This window comes from Argentina anserina, chromosome 3 (assembly GCF_933775445.1).
Source record: "Argentina anserina chromosome 3, drPotAnse1.1, whole genome shotgun sequence".
In the NCBI taxonomy this organism is placed as follows: Eukaryota; Viridiplantae; Streptophyta; class Magnoliopsida; order Rosales; family Rosaceae; genus Argentina; species Argentina anserina.
In genome coordinates this window covers 15,571,227-15,593,239 of record NC_065874.1, presented here as the reverse complement: position 1 = coordinate 15,593,239, position 22,013 = coordinate 15,571,227, and the positions used below count along the sequence as shown (strand labels likewise).

Sequence of the window (22,013 nt, the reverse complement as noted above, 5' to 3'; positions counted from 1 at the left end):
TTGCGCAGGGCAGAAGATGTGATGGCTCATTCGCCGCTATGGTTTCTATTGGCCTACCATGCTCAAGGACTGCATCAGCTTTGCGCAAGGTTGTATCGAATGTCAAATGCATGGACCAGTCCAGCATGTGCCAGACGTTCCTCTACAACCAATAATTAAACCTTGGCCGGGTCGTGGTTGGGCTTTAGACTTTATTGGGGAGATTCATCCAAATTCTTCCTTACAACACAAGCACATCTTACTGGCCACATATTTCTTCACCAAGTGGGTCGAGGCCATACCAGTCAGGATGACATCTTCAGAGGTGATCACTGACTTTATCTTCAAATATATTATCACCAGGTATGGCATTCCAGAGTGTTTGGTAGCAGACAGGGGGCAGGTTTCATGGCTGAAAAGACTCAGAAGTTCTTAGCTGGCTATGGGATCAAGTTTCTGCATTCCAGTCCTTATTATGCTCAAGCGAATGGTCAAGCCGAAGCTAGCAACCGCATCGTTATGTCTATACGCAAACGAATGTTGGATGCAAATCCGCGATCTTGGCATAAAGAGTTGGATCACACGTTATGGGCTTATCGAACTTCCAAACGAACTCCAACTAGTACTACATCTTATGCTTTGATGTATGGACATGATGCAGTACTTCCTGTTGAGCTTAATGTTCAGTCGCTGAGGGTTCGCGAGTAGCATCAATTGATTGGTGAGGACTATGTCCAGGCTATGTATCAAGAGCATAAGGATTTGGATTCTCGCCGGATGGAAGCCCTTGACAGCCTTATGGCAGAAAAGCACAAGATAGCACGACTATATGACAAACGCACGAGAGGACGCAGCTTTGGAGTTGGGGACTTAGTGTGGAAAGCTTGTTTGCCCTACGGCGAGCGAGTTGATGGTCGTGGTAAATGGTCTACTAAGTGGGAAGGTCCTTTTGTGATTGATCGAGTAATGGGCAAAGGCGCTTACTACCTTCGTGACACTGATGGGAATGTTCGCAGAAATCCAATGAACGGTCGCCATCTTAAGAAGTAATTTCCTAGTGTTTGGGAGTATGACGATCCACCGGCAGCGGTGCAAGCAAACTAACTGGTGTTCGGACTTAGTGTTTCCTTGGTCTCCATCATTTCAACCAAGTAAACAGGGGGGCAACACCATGGATACTCAATACTTAACGGTCACGAACCCATAAAATTTTGATGTTCGCGAACGTTACTAATGGTCGCGAACGTTACTACCGGTCGCGAACCTAGAAAATTTTGATGTTCGCGAACGTTACTAACGGTAGCGAGCCCAGAATTTTTTTTTCGAAACTATCGAGTTTCTGGAACTTTATGAGTTTCTTAATCATGCTCCGGCATTTTTGTAACACCTTGGACCAATACTTGTGGTCCGGAATTGGTTGTAACTTTTTTTACGCAGCAATGGAACAATACAAGTGTTTTTATGAAACAAGTTGTGTTTTATTCATATGGCTTTGTGGCCAGAAACTTTATACAAGACTTATACTATCACATGTGAGCTTTGACAAGCTTTAATACCATCTATGCTAGGTGGAAAGGTCTTCGCGGTTTCTCCTGTTCATCCCACTACCACGAGAAACTCGAGATTAAGATGCACCAGTTGAAGGCCGATTGGAACCAGCTTGATGCCAAACATAGGTTCTAATTAGAGGACTGGTGGTAGCATGAGGGATCCAGAGCCTTGATTGGTACACTTCTCTTGATGTTCCTTCAAAGAAGGGAGATTAGAGGATATTACACATAGGAGATACAACAGCTCGCATCGCGTATAAAAAGAGGTACGTGATGAGCATGAAGTACCTATTGGCTCTGGTCCTGAATTTGGCTGCCTGCTTCCTGATGCTCGGTGACTAAACCATGATGAATAAGCCGCAGGAAGGGCTGTCATTTCCTCTCTCACTTGTAATCCTTCACTAGGAACAACCCTTAATGCAGGGCAGATCCCTAGTGCTGAACTACAAAGAAGGGAGGATGTGAGGGTGGAATAAGACTCCCACCTCACATTTGAGGGTAGAATAAGACTTTCAAAAATTACTATTGAGTTTGCAAGTCTGGAGGAACAGAAACATATAAACCAAGAGGTGGTTAAGGGTTTTACCCCATCAGATTGAGAAGAAGGAACATTGTTGCATGAAAGGAGTTGTGGTGTAACATCAGGGCTCACTGAGGCCGCATTCGCGAGGGGATACTCCACATTTTCACCTTCTCGGTGAGAGCTGGTCACGCCTTCTTCATCTCCGACTTCATTCTCCAGAATTTGAGTTGAAGAGGGGCGGGAGAGTATTGCTGTGGAGTTGATTGATGTTCGTGGCTCCAAGGTTCGAGCGCTCGCTACCGTGTTGAGGGGAGTAGCTTGAATTGGCTCTCTATACGCTATCATAGCCTGTTGGATGGCAGTCGCGACTCCTATGGTAGGTGACTGAGCTTCAGCATGAGCTTGTGTAGTACGTCATTGATTCACATACGACCAATAAAAGGTAAAAGAACTACACCTTAGCAAACAACAAAGTGTTGCTTGGGGGGCAACAGTGTGTTTAACTACTTACAAGAACGTCTTCCATGGTGGTGGCAGCAGCTTGAGTGGTAGACAGAGGTGGTGAAGTTGGGTTCTCGCGAACCTACATATCAAATAAGAATCAGTCAAAGTGGTTCATGAATGGATTGCCAGTTGGAACAAATAGGGTGTTCTTTTTACCTCAATTGTTGTCTCTGGGTTGCTAGTCCCAGTTACTGGCTCAGGGTTGACCTGGTTAGTTGATGCACGCGGTATTACATCAGTCGCGAGTGGGGCAGAGGTGCTTGAGGTAGCTATTCTTCTCTTCTGAATCAACTGAAGATCACAGGCATTGGTTACAGGAGAAGGTGGCAACAGCCTTTAAGAAAATCAAATATGGGTGAGGACTTACAGGATTGAAGTCTATAGCATCAGGATCATCCTCGTCATTGTCAGATTCTATTATCCTCCCTCGTTTGCGGCCTTGGGCGGAGAAAGCACCAGCTGTGTTCTCAAAAACCTGCAACATGAACCAGTTAGTGGTTTTTAATCAGTGTCGGAATAAGAACTGTAGGAGTTTGAAGAAGCGTTAGGATTTTACCCTTGAGGGAACAATTCTTACAGCATTTCGAATAACTGTTTGCAGCAAATCCTCATCACCGAGAACCTCAGGATCTTCCTGCAAGTATCTTCTGAGCCCAGCCCGGAAGATGTATTGAAAAATGACCCGCGATCGTTGCTCCCACTGGCCAGAATTAATCTTTTTCCACCATTGGGGGTAAGAGTTGTCAACACGGAAGCAGCAGAGGATACTTCCATTTGCTATCACAGGAAAGGGGGTAGGTTGCAACTGAGACTGGTGCTGGTGCCCAGGATTCGTGGCAGTGGCGGGAACCATGGGGCTTCGCCATGATGAAAACAGGTTCAGACTCTCAATGGGAGGGAATGGAACCATTTGAGCCATGCCTAGCTGCCTTGCGAAGAGATGGGGGGCATAGAGTTTTACTCCATTGCAGGGATGTCGGGGTAAGTCCGCCATCGAAACAGCCTGTTCAAACAGATGCCGACTCTCCCCGTCATAGCGTCTGAGGATTAGAAAGCCTCCTCGAAGGGCATCAAGATGAGTGCGGTCTAGGAGCAGCCGTGTGGAGTCAAGAAATGAGGCATCCAGAGTGTAGAAGTACTCGAAGCATGCTGCGTAGCGAAGAGTAAAGTTGGGCTCCAAACCCACAAATGCTTCTCCCAACACTTCAGTTAGACGGAAGTCCCTTGCGTTTTTATTCCGCAATTGCACAAAGTAGACCTAGATCCAGAGGTCTAGCATCCACATAGGCCCTGAAAGCCTATGATACTTGAGGGGTTCCATGGTAAGCGCGCGCATCATATGGTAGAGTTATGCCAGAACTATTTGTGCTAGACCCACAGTGTGGCCATTGTAGAGAAGGGTTGCGAGTTGCAGGTGGTGCCCAGTCATTTTCTTGGAGTTGGAGCAGAACATAAACTTTAATAGCCAAAATTCCAAGAAGGCGATTCCAGCATTGGCAGTATGGTTGCGATCAAAACTGGAAAGCCAAGAACCATACGATTGGTAAATACCAACCTCGCGGGTGGCGGTGACCGGGCACTCAACATCAAAATAATCCTGATCTCTATAGGGCCTGGTACCAACTGGTAGACCTACGATAACATATATGTCTAGCAGAGATATACCCATTTGACCAAATTGAAAGTCGAAGGTATTACTTGCGGAATTCCAGAAGCAAGCAGCGGTCATGATGGCACATCTGTTGCCTCCATCTTGAGTCAGGTTGAAGGAGAGGTCGATACTTTCTAAGATTCCTGCTGCTTTCCAGATGTCGCGATCGATCAAGCGGCGACCTTCATACCATGTTCGCATGGCTGTGGAAACAATGGGCCATGCTCCGACGGGGGACCCGTGATGATTGTGCAATTGTCATCCATTGAAAGTGGGTGGGGAGTTCCTAAAGGCAAGCGGAGGAATTCGCGAGCGATGGTGATAGTCGGCGTTGATGTGCTCTGGGATTACGGCAAGAGAGGGGCCCAAGTACACAGTGCTGTCGTCAATCACTCCAATGGTGGTGCGATTGGTGGGTTCGTTGTTTGGGTAGCTGAGAAGAGGCCTTGCACCTGCCTGGGTATCACGTTGGTTGGGTTTTGGTGCCATTGTTGTCAGAGATTAAGAATTTCAAAAGAGGAATTTTTGGGTTTTTTTGATGATGGAGCAATCGGGTTGGATGAACTGGTAGAGTTCGGGATCGTGATTTATATAGGAACTGAAGGGGTTTCTGAAATCGAAACTGACTGGATTGAGGAAGAGTCGCGTCTGCTTGATTAGAACTGGTTCCAGTTTTTGAAACAGTAAGTGTTTCTCGCATAGTTCACCTCGAAAGGTTGTAGTGGTTTGAGGTGAAGTCGCGCGTCAGTTGGCAACGGGAGAACGTAAAGCGTTTCGAATTATTTAAAAAAAAAAGATAACCGTTTGGGGTTTTTCTTCTAGCCCTTTTCAATTTCGCGGGGTCTTCAATTTCAAGGCCTGGGGGCAATGTTTGGGCCTAAAATAATACTCCGGTATTATCTAGACTGTTCAAGCTCGTGAACCGGTTATTTGGGGGAAAATTTATCATAGAATAAGATTACCTGCCGTATTGGAATAGATTTAGGGGACTATCACTGTACAAAATCTGAGTTGATTAAGGAAGGTGAATCTGAAATCAAATAGGAGGTTCTCAAGACTTGATCCGCAAGAAAGAACAATTTGTGTTCTCTATATAAAAGGGTCGAATGTGCAGAATAACACACGCAACGTCAAATAAACTATCGCGCAACCGCATAGTCAAATCTCCACACGGAGTAAAAGTCCGATTCGCTTCGGCAACCAAGTCTCCCATTGGAGCGGAGCTACCCAGATGTACGCCTCGCGCTGCATGTAGCAAACAAGTCCGATTAACCTCGGCAACTAGAGTCAAGTCCATCGAGTCGCTAGCCTAGCTTCTAGCAAACACAAAAGCCTGCACTAGTCAGCAATTTCCTTACAGTGAGAAAATCTTACTATCAACGACGCATTATAAGCTATGTTTTCCCCAAGCGGTCTAAAGTAAGATCGGCCATCTACTTGAGGTGGAGTGAAAGGTACCTAGCAACTCCGGTTGTGTATAGGTCATTCGAACTTCAGCGGTTTATCAGCAACTGCGGAGCAATCGTTTGAGACGAAGACAGTACTTGAGCGCAATCATCGTCAAACAAAGCAACAGTTGTACCTAACTCAAAGGTACTGGCACGCCGGCAATAACAGAGAACGAAGGGTCGAACCTTCTAGGGTTCGATACCGGGACTTGCTGATTGTTCTCTGAGGAAGATTTGTTTTCCCAGCTCGAACACCGATGTCTCAAGACAACTCTTTACTTTGAGAGATCTCTGTATTATTATTGTTTCATGATCATGAGCACACAAATCAACATGAAAGAGAAAAGTAATAGGGCGATCACTTGAGCTGATGTAGGCCGAGTAAATACAACATACAATTCCAATCCCACCCACCTCGAATCATCGAATAAGTTTTCATTGACGTAACAAAGTGTTACATTCCCTGCATGGTGTTGGCTGAACCAGCCAGGAAACAATGAAATTAGAGGAGCTGGAAAACAAAAGTGAATAGTCTTCTCGCATCCATTGCGTCCCTGTAATGGTAACAGTGCAGAAAACCATTGTCACATTTTTGGTCAACTAATTAAACTACCCTATTAACCAATGTAATGGCAAGACAGAGATAGAGACAGAACCTCATAGAGTGATGAAAGCCACTGCAGTTCTCCTTTTCTTGGTTGAATGTTGCTTCTTCTGCTGCAGCTATCTGAAATTACAGTTGATGTAGATCCTATTTCTTGTCGATTGTACCCAAGTTCCAGAACATAATCAGAGTTTTCCAACGTCCTTACAGCATCCAATATTTTCGCAGAGTGTCGACTAAAATTCAAATCCAGGTGTTAATAGCAGTCTCTGTTAAATGTTGAACGAACTCTGAAACATCTAGCTTGGATGATATCAGATGTACCCCACACCCCCGTAGTTCCAAATCTGTTCTACTCGTAGAAACTGAAGCTGCAAGCCAATTTGCTTCATTCAACTTTCCTGCATGTGGCCCGTCTAGTGGCTCATAGTAACATAATAGATATGACAATCCAGCCTTGAAGTCATTGAAGTTTTGAAAGACTACAGTAGTTTTCAGAGCATCAACAATATTAGTCTGAAAATGGCAAGAAGTCCCCTCTGATTCCCAACTCTTGTCAAAATTTTCATTCTCCAGAATTTTAAAAAGAATTAAGCATAACAACTCCCACGAACGGTCTTCTAATGTCTGAAAGTTGGACAGTTATAGAAGATCCACCATTCCATTCACTCCACCAGTTTGGAATTCTTGTACTATGAGGAAAACGGATTTCAAATGACTCTCTATCACGAATTTTATCCTGTACAAAACAGAAAGAAACACAGAAAGTGTAACCATAAGCATCATCAACAATATATCTAGATAGACTAGATAAACACACATGAGAGAGAGAGAGAGAGAGAGAGAGAGAGAGAGAGAGAGAGAGAGAGAGAGAGAGAGAGAGAGAGAGAGAGAGAGAGAGAGAGAGAGAGAGAGAGAGAGAGAGAGAGAGAGACCACAATGTATTTAGCAATGTTTTAAAAAGTGAAGTCGTACCCTAAGGCGTTTTATTGAGAGTCTTGAGTCTTAGAACTTGAGGCACATAAGACGTAAGCCTTATGTTATAAAAAATTAGTAGTTAAATGTGTAAATATATAATTATACACATAAAAAAAGAACAAATATACATAAGAACTTACCAATTTATTGCATTTAGATATAATAAAATTCATAATCCAAACATTTTAGATAGTTTTCATCAAATTAAACACATTATATAAATAAATATAAAAAGATACTTAAAAAGATTATTTTCTAAGGCGTAATAAAATGCGTAAAAGGCGTAAAAAATGTATCATAAGGAGTAAAAGGCGAGCCTCGGTGTCCAGACCAAAAAACAGAGGCGTTATGTAAGTAGCTTTAAGTTTTTTAAACATCAGGCAAGCCTTGAGACGAATTTTTTAAAACATTACTATTTAGAAAATAGTAGTTCGATGCGGTATTGAGGAAGTAGAAGTCCAACGTGTTTCTTATCTTCCTACTGGTTAGATTTTCTGATATTTATGAAACAGAAACCCCTATTGGAATGCCATATTGTCAACATAGGACAGTCTTGTGCATGGACATGCTTCAGAGTGAATGGAAGATATTTATGACTGTAGCTTCTGACACCTTAGCAAGCAAAGTTCCCTAAGCTTAGAAAGTTGAAAGATGCTCTCAGGTATAGTCACAAAGTTATTTTCACTCAAATCTAACCGCTGCAAAGAAGACAGGTTGCCAAAATCACAAGGGGTTGCTTCTTCTACTAAACCACATCCATACAGATATAACACTTTAAGTTTCTTGAGAAATCCAATGGACTGAGGTATTTCACTTATACTAGTATCAGAGGCATCAAGTCCAATTAAATTTACCAAGCAACCTAGATTCGCTGGCAGTTGGTCAATTTGTGAGCAGCCTGACAAGTAGAGAAATTTCAGAGATGTAATACTGCAAAGGACATGAGGAACGGTCAACAGGTTCTTGCAGCCTCTCAGATTTAACAAAGTAAGGTCTTTCAGATGCTGCATTGATATCGGCAGATTCATTATCGCTGTCCCATCCAAGTGAAGCTGTGACACATTATCCATATCTTCCCTAATCTCCGCAAACAGTTTAAGGTTTGAACATCCTGAAAGAATAAAAGTTTGAAGAGATTTCAAACCCATGGAGTGGGAAAGGCGTTGTAGACTAACACATCCTTTGAAATTCAATGAAACCAGATGCTTGAGACGCCCTAGTGTTGAGTGAATCTGTGATAACTTTTGACAATCTTCCAAGATCAACTTAATAAGGTTTGGGACTTCATCAAAGTCTGGAATCCTTTTCAACTGTTGGCAGTTGGATAGATCGAGTAGTACCAGATACATCGAAGTGGACTGTACGTATAAAAGGAGAATATGGAAAAAAGTAACTGGTTAATAAAGATGGTATATCAAAAGCACTAATTAGCTTGATGACAAATGAATGCAACCAAAACAAATAAAGTTTCTACTTTAAGTTTGAGAGAGAGATAGAGAGAAAGAGAGAGAGATACCTTCTTGAAATGAGGTAGCTTTGGCAAATGTTCATCAAACTCTACCTTTAACAAATGTTCATCCAACTCTAGCTTTGGCAAGGGTTCATCCATCTCTAGCTTTGGAACATGTTCATGCATCTTTAGCTTTGGTAATTGTAAATCCATCTCTAGCTTTAACAAATTTTCATCCATCTCTGATTGTTGACAGTTCAGCAAACTCAGCCGTTTCATAAAATTAGAATCACTTGCGAGCATAGGGCAATCACGCATATCCACATCTGTTAGATTGGAAGGCAGCTGTTTTGGCAACGACTGAAGCTTGCTACACCTAAATAATGAGAGTTCTGTAATCTCATCAAGCTGGGATAAGCTTTCGACACAAACACGTTGAATGAGTTTCACAACTTTATAAATTTAAAGTCAATCCAATAATCGTTCATGAAAAATAGGGTTATTACAAAAAGTTTGTAGAGATTTTAAGCTGATGTAGTGTGGAAAGTTCTCTAGAATCTTGTAACTTTTCAAATTCAACAAGACTAGATGCTGCAGGCTCCCAATTGTTGGGTGAACTTCTGATAAATTTTCACAACCTTCAAAGATCAATCTCTCAAGATTTAAAACTGTACTGAAGTTAGTTGAAAGGTATACTACTTTGTTATATCATTTACACAGAATTTGTTCTATTTATAACAAGATTTCCTCCACTAATTACGTCATTGATTACTCCTTCAATCATGCCTTTGATTCCTCCTTGAATCACGCTAATATTCCCCCTCAAGTTGGCGCATACACATCAATCATGTCCAGCTTGCTAAGTGAGTCATAAAAGACCTTATTAAACACTCACTTTGTGAGCATATCGGCAAGTTGCTCATTTGTATGAACAAAATGAAAACTGATGATCTTTGCGTCTAACTTCTCATTTATAAAGTGACGATCAACCTCCACATGTTTTGTACGATCATGCTGCACGGGATTCTGTGAGATATCAATAGCTGCCTTGTTGTCACAATACAGCTTCATAGCACACTTAGGCTTAATATCCAAATCTTGTAGCAAATTTCTAAGCCATAACAATTCGCACACTCCCTGAGCCATACCTATGTATTCTGCTTCAGCACTAGATCGAGCTACCACTTTTTATTTCTTACTCTTCCATGTAATAAAATTACCTCCAACAAAGATAAAGTACCCTGATGTGGATCTCTGATCTGTAATATTTCCCGCCAAGTCTACATCAGTAAAGCCACAAACCTCAAGGATATTATTGTGATTAGAAAACATTACTCCTCTCCCTGGAGCTGACTTCAAGTACCTTAAAATCCTTACAACAGCATCCATGTGGTCCACATTGGGATTATGCATGAACTGACTCACTACACTTACTGTATACGCAACATCTGGTCTGGTATGTGATAAATAAATCAGGCGTCCAACTAGTCTCTGATAACGAGGTTTTTCAGTAGGCACTTGATCTGGATATTCTGCTAACCGATGGTTCTGCTCAATAGGAGTATCAATGGGAGTGCAATCCAACATACCGGTCTTTGTTAGTAGATCAAGGATGTACTTCCTCTGACATAAATAGATACCATCATTTCCTCGGGCTACCTCTATGCCCAAGAAGTACTTGAGTGTACCTAGGTCTTTCATCTCAAACTCTATGGCTAGCTGTTTATGTAATCTATCCATCTCAACGGTATCATTCCCAATAACTACCATATCATCAACATATATAATTAGAGTTGTTACCTTCCCTTGTTGATGTCTGAGAAATAATGTGTGGTCTGAATTACTCTGTATGTAGCCAATTTTCCTCATGAATTGTGAGAATCTTCCTAACCAAGCACGAGGTGACTGTTTAAGAACATACAAAGACTTTCTCAATCTGTATACAAAGTTACTTGGAGAAGCGGCCGCATATCCAGGCGGAAGATCCATGTACACTTCTTCTGTAAGTTCTCCATGGAGGAATGCATTCTTAACATCAAACTGTCTAAGTGGACAGTTTAAACTAGCAGCACAAGAGAGCAATACCCGAATAATGTTTATCTTTGTAACATGTGCAAATGTCTCATCATAGTCTATGCCATATGTCTAGGTGAATCCCTTTGCTATTAGGCGTGCTTTATACCGGCTCACTGACCCTGGATTATGCTTCACTGTAAACATCCAACGACATCCCACAGTCTTCTTACCATGTGGTGGAGATACAAGCTCCCAAGTATTGTTCTTTTGTAATGCTTTCATCTCTTCCTCTATTGCTTTCCTCCATTTTAGATCTCTCAATGCATCCTGCACTTTGTTAGGTGCTGATGCAATAGATATTTGATTCACAAATGATTCATATGACTTAGAAAATCTTTTGGTAGACATAAAATTTGTCACATGATACTTAGCTTTAGCCTGAAGGATCGGTTCATATTTTTTTTGTTGGCTGACCCCGAGTAGACCTATTTGGCAAGACATATTGTCTACTATTAGCCTCACTAGTATTAGCCCCAATAGAATGACTAACCTTAGATGAGTGATCTTCCGTACCATGAAAGCATTGGTCAGGTGTATAAACAGTAGTACAGGAGACATGAGGGGCAGTTATGTTGTCATCTTCTGGTACCTGAATCTCTGGAGTGACTACACCAGAATCATCCTGTGGTGCCTGTGTAGCTGACACATTAGTAATCTCAATTAAACATATCACCATATCTACTAGCTTACTTGTTTCCCCCTCTCTATGATACAGCTCTTCAAAATATGAATTCTCCCCCTGAAGAGCAATATCAGAAGAGGGAAAATAGCTCATGTCCTCAAAGAAAGTAACATCCATAGTGACATAGTAGTGATAGTACTTCCTGATAGGTGGATGATAGCACCGGTATCCTTTCTGATGTCATCCATACCCAACAAACACACATTTAACTGCTCGGGCATCCAACTTAGACCGCTGATATTTTGGATGATGGACAAAAGCAACACAACTGAAAACACGGACATGAAGATTATGAAAAGAGGGTAATGAGACATGAGATGCAAGCACCTCATATGAAACTTTTCCCTGAAGGACACGAGAGGGAAGACGATTAATGAGGTGGGCAGAAATTATGACAGTATCACCCTAGAGGTACTTAGGCATATGGGTACTATAAAGAATACACCCAGCCATATCAAGTAAATGACGATTTTTCCGTTCAGAAACGTCATTCTACTTAGGTGTGTAAGGACACGTTGTTTGATGAATAATTCTTTGTGTGTTAAAAAACTCCTGAAAGACACGATTCACATATCCCCCCCCCATTATCAGAATGAAGAACTCTAATTGTGGCATTATATTGTGTTTGGACTGTGGTATAGAAGACTTTAATAGTCAGAAAAACCTTATCTTTAGTTCTGAGGAGAACAATCCATGAAAGACGGGTGCAATCATCAATAAATAACACATAATATCGCATGCCTGACATGGTAGACTTTTGGGAGGGTCCCCAAATATCAGAATGAATTAATTCGAAAGGAAGAGTACGTTTATTAGAAGTACTAGGGGAATAAGTAGATCGATGACTCTTACCCAAAACACATGTCTTACAACGTAAAAAAGACTCATCCACACTAATAAACAAAGTAGGCATAGATTTTTTCATAATACTAAAAGATGGATGCCCTAAGCGACGATACCATAACTAAACTTCACTTAGCTTGTCAGAAGTGGAGATTAAAGCGGTCTGAGATTGTGCCCCTGGTTTCTCCCACGCATATGTCTGATTCAGATGAAACAACCGGCCTCTCAAATACCCTCGACCAACTAACTCCCCGGTGAGAGATCCTGAAATAGCACATACATAGGAAAAAATGTCACATAACACTTAGCGTCAGTGTTCAATTGGGGAACATATATCAAATCATGAGATAAAGCATGTACATATAGCACATTGTGAAGCTCTATTGTGGGAGTAATACGAATTGACCCTTTTCTTAAAAAGGGGAAGGCCTCACCATTAACATTAGTAACATAGGGTACTGGTGGAGGAGACAATACGGTAAAATAAGATTTGTCATAAGTCATATGATCAGACGCACCAGAATCAATAATCCATGTATCAAAACCAATAAAATTAGAAATATTTAAAGCCATACCAATTTTTCCATGACCAGCTATGGATGCAGTAGGTATTGCGCCTCCTGCTGTATGATGATCATGGCCAACGAAACCATAGATATCTGGTTTCTGAACGAATTGAATAGCTACTTTCACCTTGGGACGATAATTAGGTCATTTAAGCCTAAGGTGTGGATACAACTTCCAACATGTCACACGAGCATGGTTAGTATCATGACAATAAGAGCAAGGAGGGCGGGGCTCATTCCCGAAGCCTGTGGTGGTCATTGTTGATGAAGTGGAGCTGAAGGTGTTTGCTAAAGGGGTGGTGCTGGAGATCTAGTACGAACCATAAGGCTGGAAACTTCAACTTGTGTCTGATGAAGACTCTCCTGTTGAGATTCATCCTTGCGGATATATGTGAAAGCTGTAATTAGACTAGGAGATTCGGTCTTTCTGAGCAATTTCCTTTTCGCACTGTTATGCTTTGCATCAAGACCTTTCTGAAAATGATGAACTCGCTCAAGCTCCTTCTCTTGTTGGTACCAAACAATATCCTCTTGATTCTTGATCATGCAAGGACGTTTCACATCAATCTCAGCCCAAATATTTTTAGTTTGGTGAAATATTGCGCCACCGGTTGCCCAGCCTGTTGCATCGCCAAAACTGTGCACATTAACTCATGAACCTGTATGAAATCAGAGTCATTAGTATATAAGTCTTTCAGTGTCTTTCATATTTCCTGCGCAGTGTCACATGCCTCTACCATGTCAACTATCTCTTCATTCATAGCTTTCCACAAGACTGACATTACAAGACCATCATCGTAGTCCCACTTAGTGTAGGCAACAACATCATCTGCACTAGGAGCCTTAGTTACGCCGGTTACATGCCCCATCTTGTGCATTCCTCGAAGATGAGCTGTCATAATTCTCTTCCATTTACGGAAATTGGTCCCATTGAGTTTGGTTCCCCCAAAGGAACCATTGTCAGAACTCTTGACAGATACTTCAAATTTCGGAACATCATTGAACTGAGAACTCTCAGCTTCGTTTCCAGAACCCATTGAAAAGCAAATTAAAAATCAAGAATTATACAGCGAAAACACCAAAAAACTGATATAAACTTGTCGTGGGTGCACTTGCACTGTCGGTGAACCTGCACTGACAACCAAGACTATCAAATCTGGGCCGGATCGGGTCGAACTAGCCGGGTCGGATCGAAATTGGGCGGGGTCGGGTTGATTAAAAACTGGGTCGAGCGGGTCGATTGTGAAGCTCGGCGACTTAAAAAGGGCTGAAACTTGTCGACACCAGTTCGGAGGGCGGCGAACCCGTTAACGGTGGCGATTCCAAATGGCGCGGTAGAGAGCTCGATGCGGTGGCAGCGACGGAGGAAACGAACCCGGGTTGGCTTGGCACGCTGGAGGAGGAATAGGTGGAGCGGTTTCGGATTTCGCCGTCGTTAAATGGCGAAGCGAAGCGCCGAGCTGGTGGTGACAACGAGCTCGTCGGCCGGTGCTCGCACCAAATTCGGGATGGGTTCGGACCTCGTCGGCCGGGACGTCGAGACGAGTCGGATGAGAGAGGGAAAAAATGAGTGGCCGCACAGATGAAGCGCCTAGCCTGCGGCGACGGGCTGGACAGAAAACAAAGAACCCAGAAAAATACACAAAGCAAAAAACTTAGCTCTGATACCAAGTTGAAAGGTATACTACTTTGTTATATCATTTATACAGAATTTGTTCTATCTATAACAAGATTTCCTCCACTAATTACGTCATTGATTACTGCTTCAATCATGCCTTTGATTCCTCCTTGAATTACGTTAATAAAGTTCGGGGACTTGGTCAAGTATTGACAGTGTGAAACATCTATTAGTATCAGCATGTTCAAAGAAATCTGAAATGAAATTAACAAAGTGTAAATAAACAAACAAATCAGCAAAGACTGAATAGAGCCCAAAACTAAAAGTCCGTATTAAATTGTCACCACACTTGATTAACCAATTATTACAAGCAGCAAAACAAAGAAACAAACAGTAAACTGAACAAAATCTCACATACCCTTTCTTTCATAGTTGTTTAATGCAGCTGTTAGGCATCTTGAATTCGACCAGCTGATGTGGATAAAAACTAGATGGCAGAGATTCTAAAGGGCATTCATGCCATTCCATAAGCCTCAACTTTTTAGAGATGGGTCAACAGTCTTAGGTTACGCATCTTCAAAGGGCATTCATGCCATTCGACAAAGTTGATATTGCGAATCTTCAAAGTCTTAGGTTACGCATATTTAAGAATGGGTCACCAGTACTTAACCACATTTCTTGTACTTTTGGGAAACTTAAGAATATGCCTTCAACAACAGGGGTTCCCTGTACAAAACGCAACATCAAACAAGGTATGACACATAATTAAAAAATTAAAACTATATCACCTGTGTATGTTATAGAACACAAACACAAAACACAGTCACATTAGATTATTTTCTGCAAGGTTTGCTCAGAAACAATTTTGGGTTCAGCTAGATAAATGACAATTTATTTTAGGGAAAGAAGACAGCAGAATTGATAACAGCTAATTAGTACTTCTCACAAATATTACTTCTCACAGCTAATTAGTACTTCTCACAGATTTTCTTCTCTGTATCCCTCAATCCATCAAAGCTTACTTGAACTACACTAAATATTCCTTTATCTGGATCTTCATAGTCTATACAATGCTTCTGACCATTTGTCTACCTCCTTTTTCCCAGACAAGTATGAACCCAGAACTTCAAGAGCTAAAGGAAGGCCACTGGCATATTTTACTAACTCGTAGGAGAACTCCACAAAATCATATGGGGCATATTTTCTCTAAAAGGCTTTCTGACATAAAAGCTGATAAGATTCCCAGTTACTCAATTTTTCAACTTCATATATATTTTCTTCCACTACTCCGCAGTCTTTCAAAAGTGCGCTTATCTCTAGTTGTTATAATGAGACGACTCCCTGAACTCCAACAATCATGTTCGTCGTGCCTTCCAGCTGCTAGAACTTCTATTTGTTTTACTTCATCAACATCATCTAGAATGATAAGTACCTTGTTTTTGCTAAGTACACGCTTCAGCATCTCTGTCCCTATTCCAACAGTTGGTATATTTATATTTCTATCCCCAAAAAGGGATTCACAAAGAAGTTTTTGCAAGTGAACCAGACCATTTACCTCTTTGAATTCTAATCTAACATTCGAAACATAGCCACTAATATCAAATCTGTTACGGATCTTTTGATAAACTTCTTCTGCCAGAGTTGTTTTACCAATACCCCCCATTCCCCAAATCCCTACAGTAAGGACATCATCCGATGCTAGATTCAAGTAAGACTCCATTCTTCCTATACGAGCATCCATCCCAATTAAATGCTTGTTAACAGTAGATAATGTGCTGTACAGTGTATTTGACAACTTCTTAGCCATTTCCTGAATGACTTCTGATCCTCCCCTACAAAGGGACAGCAACAAATTGGTAATGTACGTAGACCCTTCAATAAATCATTAGTTACTATAATTGTGACGGCAAAGCTGAGAAAGCTACTATATATATTACCTCTAATGTCAATTCTTTGTTTCTACAGTTAATTGAGCTTATATGGTGTATTGTATTTGAATTTCTACGATGTTTGAAGGATTCTTGTGGGATTCAGAAGTTTATGGTACTCGATTAAGATGTTGAAAAGCAGATTATAAATCAATTGTATCCAATAATGACTTTTTGTCAAGTTTTTCCTAGTCCACATTAACTCTTATTTAAAACCTGAACAAATACTTATAAATCAGTCAACTAAAAGCAACTAAATCGATTCCATGTACAAATTGAACAATCCTTGGATTAAGTAAATCCAACAATCAAGGAAATCCAACCACAATCTTATAAAATCCGAGTTGATTCAAATAGCAAACACACAAACATGATAAAGATCTATGTAGCACTGAGACCGACACGGACACTGCGACACCGACACGGCAAATCTAAAAAACATAGATCTCGACACGGCGTCGACACGGCAATTTATATAAAATTTAATATATATTAATGCATAAAAGAAAAATATAACACATGAAATAATGTCAAATTAAAGTTTCAAGTTCATTTCATTGTATAACAATTAAAAACAAATAAATTTAAGAAAAGAAGAAAGGGAAAACAATGGGACTAAAACAAAATTGGGTTTTTTTTCTGTTTAGTTTCATTTTTCTGTTTTTATAATCTAAAATAATGACGTGACATGTCGGAATTATGATGTGGTATGTCGGTCAAAATGTTGGGAAAGTGTCAAAAAAGTCAATATTGATGACACGTCACGTGGAGTGTCGGACACGGTGTCGGGCCGTGTCGGAGTGTCGGGAAGTGTCGGACACTTCGACACTCCAACATTAGAAGTGTCGGTGCTACATAAAGATGAACCCAAATTAGAGAAGACAAATTACCTGTTCTGCAAATCCCATCCGGAGATGTTTGCTACTTCTGTCAGAGCCATCCTCTAGTTTGACACCATCTTCCAATTGTCTCTGCAACGTTGTTCATGATTTTCAAAAGCCTCACGCAACTCCCCCTTGTGCTGCCATCGTACCTCGGACGCTTCCCCATGATAGAAAACCGGAAAGACTTGCAGTCCACTCTCATGCTTACATTTAAGAATATGCACCAGTTCATCCAAACACCACTTTGAAGAAGCATAGTGTTTCGAGAAAACGACGACCGCAAACTTGGATTCTTCAATTGCTTCCAAAAGTGCGGGTGCAATAGCTTCTCCTTGTCTGAGCTTCTCAGCGTCTCGGAAGGTGTCGAGTCCCATCTAGTTCAAACGTAGTACAAATAGTCAGTGAAGCTTCTGCGGGTGTCCTCACCTCGGAAACTGAGGAAGACATCATATAGTTTTAGTTTTGTGGATGATGTTTGGGTGTTGTTGGGTGGGCAAAATGAAGAAGCTGCTTGGGTGTTTGTGGGATCGGCCGGAAAATCAGCCAGCTTCCCCTTGCGGCTCGCAGAGATGAAGGACATTGGACACGATGGAAGTATACGAGAGACATCATTTTTCGTTGGAACTTGGGGAGTATGAAAAACAATGTCAATTTTACTCGTAACCGGTGCGATAGACGTATTAATTCAAAAATAAATTTTAATTGTCGTTATATGTTTTGTTTAATTTTTTTAGGTTTATTCATTTTATTTTATTTTTAAAAATAATTCTTTTGTGTAATTGTATTTGATAAAAAAAATATTTTAGGTCAAATGTAATTTGGTGATTTTTTATGGTTTTGGCTTTAGTAGAGATGGAGATGTGAAGAACAATATGAATAATTTTGAATACTGGAAACACCGGTGCGTTGCGTATGACCACGCCCAACCTAGCGAGCATGAATTTGTCTTCCTAGGATTTTGAAAAAAAAAAAAATAGTCAACATTTCTTTTATATCTTAGACTTTATTGTTGAGCTATATAAAAGTGGATATCAGACAACGATCAAATAGAAGTGCCCCTCAGTAGTGGTGGTTTCAGGATTTATAGTTGGGGTGACTTGAAAATTATTTTTATCTAAATGATCGAAATAATAGAAATTTGTACCACATCACAAATACTTAATTATTTGATGTATATATATATATATACAGTCTCTATCCAGAGTGAAGCTTCACTCTGAAATTACAGAGTGAAGTTCCAATTTTGGCACACTTTTTGGTCAAATTTTTTCTCCATAAGCGATTTAATATTTAGGTATGTTATTCAAGATCATCTCTACAAAATTTCATCTAATTCGGACATCGTTAAGGTATTGAAATTAAATTAAATTAATGAATGAATTAAAACTGTTCAACGTGAACCATTCGTGTAAATTCCTGGTGTTGGGAGATCGGTTGGGAGGTCGTGGAAGAGTAGATTTTATCTATTTGCCGCCATTGTTGATTAAGCTCCAATCGCTTGAGGGATTTTGGTCCGTGGGAGATTGAGAATTGCAGAACTCTTTGTTTGATTGAATTAAAGAAGAGGGAAATTGAATAGAGATCTGTTTCTTCTACTATCTATTCTGGTTCTACTCCGTGAAACCAAACAAACGAAAGGATTTGAATTTAAATCCAATTTTATCCGACTTGCCAAACGTAGCCCTAAGGTGTTGTGGGCAGCCGGAGAGGAGGCAATTTTTTGTAGCTTTATTCAATTTATCAGGAATGAGCAAAACATATCTTGCGCAATTAAAGAAGGGCTATGCATCACCTAGCGTTAAAAGATTTGTAGTGGAGGCTTGTCTCCATCAAAACCACTGGTCGAATTGGCTTCTCCCCAACTCGAATACATGGAGAAGGTTGCTAGTGTTTAAATGTTTAATGCAATTACTCATTCTTAAAAAATAAAAATAAAAATAAATATAAATAGTGAGGACAGTTTGGGCTTTCAGCAAACGTGGCACAGGCCCAATGTATTCGTCCAATAATCTATTTGGTTTTTCCTTGTATCCCTGTGACCAAGCATTCCAGAAAATCAAAATCAAAATCGATCAAGATCCCAACAAGATTTCCCACACTTCCTTCCCAGCACGGTAAGTTTCAATTTTTCTATTTCATTCTGATCTTTTCTTTAACTTCGAAAGGTTTAAACCCTAAATCGAATCCAACTTATTATTTTATTGAATTGCAGAAGCTGAGGTGTTGCTGATTGTGTGGATCAAGATATCGGAGTGAAATAATCGAGCATGGGGTTCTTCGTGACCACTTTGATTTTCGTTGTGGTTGGGATCATTGCGTCTCTCTGTACCAGAATTTGCTGCAACCGAGGACCCTCTACTAATTTGTACGTCTCTCTCTCTGCACTCCTTAATTTCACCTAAATTTGATAATGTTATGTTGTTTTGGAAGAGTTTGCGATCCATTTTTGAGATACAATCAGTTGTAAATTGGTTGAAGTGAAGTTCTTGTTCAGCTTATGTTTGATTCGGACAACTATTACTTGCTGTTTAGTTTGGTACTGTGGTTATTGATTGCGACATTGCGTCCTTGACATGATGGTTTATATGTATCTTTTAAGATCAATCTTAGATTGAATCCCAAGTCTCATGTCTGCGATTAACAGTTGATTGTTATTGAATTAGTCTACAGAAAGATTATCCAGTTCCTATGTAATGTATCCTTGCCGATAGTCTGTGAAAAGTACTCAACTGTGCTTTCTTCTGCAGGTTTCATCTAACGTTGGTTATTACAGCCACAGTCTGCTGTTGGATGATGTAAGTTCTTCTCTAACATGTTTATCTTTTTCCTTTCATGTGAATTAGAGATTTTGGATACATTCTGTAGCATAATATAACTTCCCACATTTGTATTGTAATGTGTACGTGTGCATTTTTGGTTAGATATCTATTTCATCTAAAATGTGCTTCAGTCTAGAGAAAAGGTTGTCATCCCAGAACCAGTATTTATGCTTAATTAGTTTCTTTTATCCTGAGATAAGTTCTCAACAAACTTTTACATGAATCAGGGAGAAGATAAATAGTATTATAGCGACCAATCCACTTCCACCCGGCCTATACAGGACAGTCCAGTACTAGTACTTGGACATGTGACCTCATGTTATTTTGTTTGCGGTGCCATCCATTTAAAGACGGAAGAAGAAATATCCTCATCTCAAGTGACATGACCAAGTAACTGACTTAGTTGGCCTGCATTTGCTGACAGGGCTAAAGAACAGTCCATTTTTGTGCATGATGAATAGTGCCTAATAGAGTCGACCATCCTTGTGTGGACTAGATTCGAATATAGATTATAATGTATTAGTGACCCTGTTGTTTAGGTATCATTTTCCTTTTGCTATTCAATCTGATACCACAAGAGTCTAAGTTGCCCTGGTCGATTGATTGATTCCTTTTGGGTGTAGGTAAAAGTGATAACCCACTTGTTTAAGTGTGTGCGCGGCTTCTTTTTCTTTCCAATGTTTCTGATCGTCATACTTATGGTGCTATTTTGCTTTGTCAGGTGGGCAATTGTTTATATAGCACAAATGAAACCCCTCATAGTCCCCATTCTAAGTGAAGGAGAATGAAATGCTTTCGAGAAGCATATATATCTTCATTGGTTAGGTGCCGTTTGAATTATGGATTACTTGAGAACAACAAATTTTACGTCCAATGCATTATTTTTAGGAATTGTATGGAATGTTGGAGTGTGGACTTTGAGTTTGTTTGGTATTGTTACGTCTACCTTACCCTTTACAAAGTGTATTGTATAAAACGCTCTTTCGTTTTAGAAATTACTGTCACCGAAAGAGTGCTAAATGTGATTTAATTGGAATAAGTGGCAGATTAGAATACATTTCTTGTCCATAGTTTTGTAAACTGGATTTACCTCACACTTGCTGATAAGGCGCCCCCCCCCCCCCCCCTGCGGTTGATATCTTCTTTTGGGCGGAGCGTGTGTTGGTTTATTAGTCCAAAAACACTGGTATGACTGCAGGTTTGGAAGAATGGTTTATCAATGAACTATGGAGAGATCCAAATGAACTTGGAAGCGCTTCAGCAAAGTTATTAAAGACAGATCGTTGAAGAAATCACAAGAAAAAAACATGACATTTTATTGTTCTGATTATCTTCCAAACATATAAAAATGCCAGTGTTTTTAAAATCATTACAAAAGTTACGTTATAAATAAATAAAAAATATTGAATAAAATTTAAAAACTCATGTGTTGCATATGACGGCATCATACCAGAAATGTAAGTGATCTAATTATAGCTTCTTCTGTTTTTTTTAGAAAAAATGATGTAATTATAGCTTAAAGGGTATTGAGCAAAATGAAAAAAAAAATCAGCAAAACAAGTACGTGTGCATTTTATCATGGGTTTCTTATAAAAAAAATCTATTTTGACACATGAAATGAGAAAAAAGTCTTAATTCTAAAACCCACCGAACTTGATGGTATTTACAATATACCACTGTTGCCTTCTTTTCCAATTCTCCTTTTCCTTTTCCACGTTCAAAAATCGAACGGTGGATCTCTTCGTCGCCGGTCACCTCATCTTCTCTTATCCTTCCACCATCGCCCTCCGCTTCACCCACAACCTCGTCATCACCACCACCACAACCATCACCCTCATCTAAGTTCGATTTGGTTTCACACTGACCTGGGCTCATAGGCGCTCCAATCACTCTGATTTCAACAAAGCCAT

At 40.3% G+C, this 22,013-nt stretch overlaps 2 protein-coding genes across 2 annotated transcripts; one reads left to right on the top strand and one right to left on the bottom strand.

The window, feature by feature from the left end:
* Nucleotides 1–7,788: 7,788 nt before the first annotated feature.
* LOC126787401 (TMV resistance protein N-like) lies at nt 7,789–9,104 on the bottom strand. Its single transcript, XM_050513295.1, has 2 exons — nt 8,754–9,104; nt 7,789–8,595 (listed from the first exon to the last, which is right to left on the bottom strand). Exons 1-2 carry the CDS (start codon nt 9,003–9,005, stop codon nt 7,828–7,830), a joined length of 1,020 nt encoding a protein of 339 aa, XP_050369252.1. The 5' UTR covers nt 9,006–9,104; the 3' UTR covers nt 7,789–7,827.
* A 10,204-nt stretch (nt 9,105–19,308) lies between these two features.
* Nucleotides 19,309–21,167, top strand: LOC126787409 (V-type proton ATPase subunit e1). The gene is made up of 4 exons (XM_050513305.1): nt 19,309–19,398; nt 19,497–19,649; nt 20,032–20,079; nt 20,825–21,167. The coding sequence occupies exons 2-4, from the start codon at nt 19,552–19,554 to the stop codon at nt 20,889–20,891; spliced, it is 213 nt and encodes a 70-aa protein (XP_050369262.1). The 5' UTR covers nt 19,309–19,398; nt 19,497–19,551; the 3' UTR covers nt 20,892–21,167.
* The last annotated feature ends 846 nt before the right edge of the window (nt 21,168–22,013 follow it).

Excerpts from the sequence above, each read along its gene's own strand:
- LOC126787401 (XM_050513295.1), bottom strand. The coding sequence starts at position 9,005 with ATGCGTGATTGCCCTATGCTCGCAAGTGATTCTAATTTTATGAAACGG. Across the intron at positions 8,596-8,753 it reads AGCTACCTCATTTCAAGAAG|TCCACTTCGATGTATCTGGT; the intron begins GTATCTCTCTCT and ends TTATACGTACAG.
- LOC126787409 (XM_050513305.1), top strand. The coding sequence starts at position 19,552 with ATGGGGTTCTTCGTGACCACTTTGATTTTCGTTGTGGTTGGGATCATT. Across the intron at positions 19,650-20,031 it reads CGAGGACCCTCTACTAATTT|GTTTCATCTAACGTTGGTTA; the intron begins GTACGTCTCTCT and ends TTTCTTCTGCAG. Across the intron at positions 20,080-20,824 it reads ACAGTCTGCTGTTGGATGAT|GTGGGCAATTGTTTATATAG; the intron begins GTAAGTTCTTCT and ends TTGCTTTGTCAG.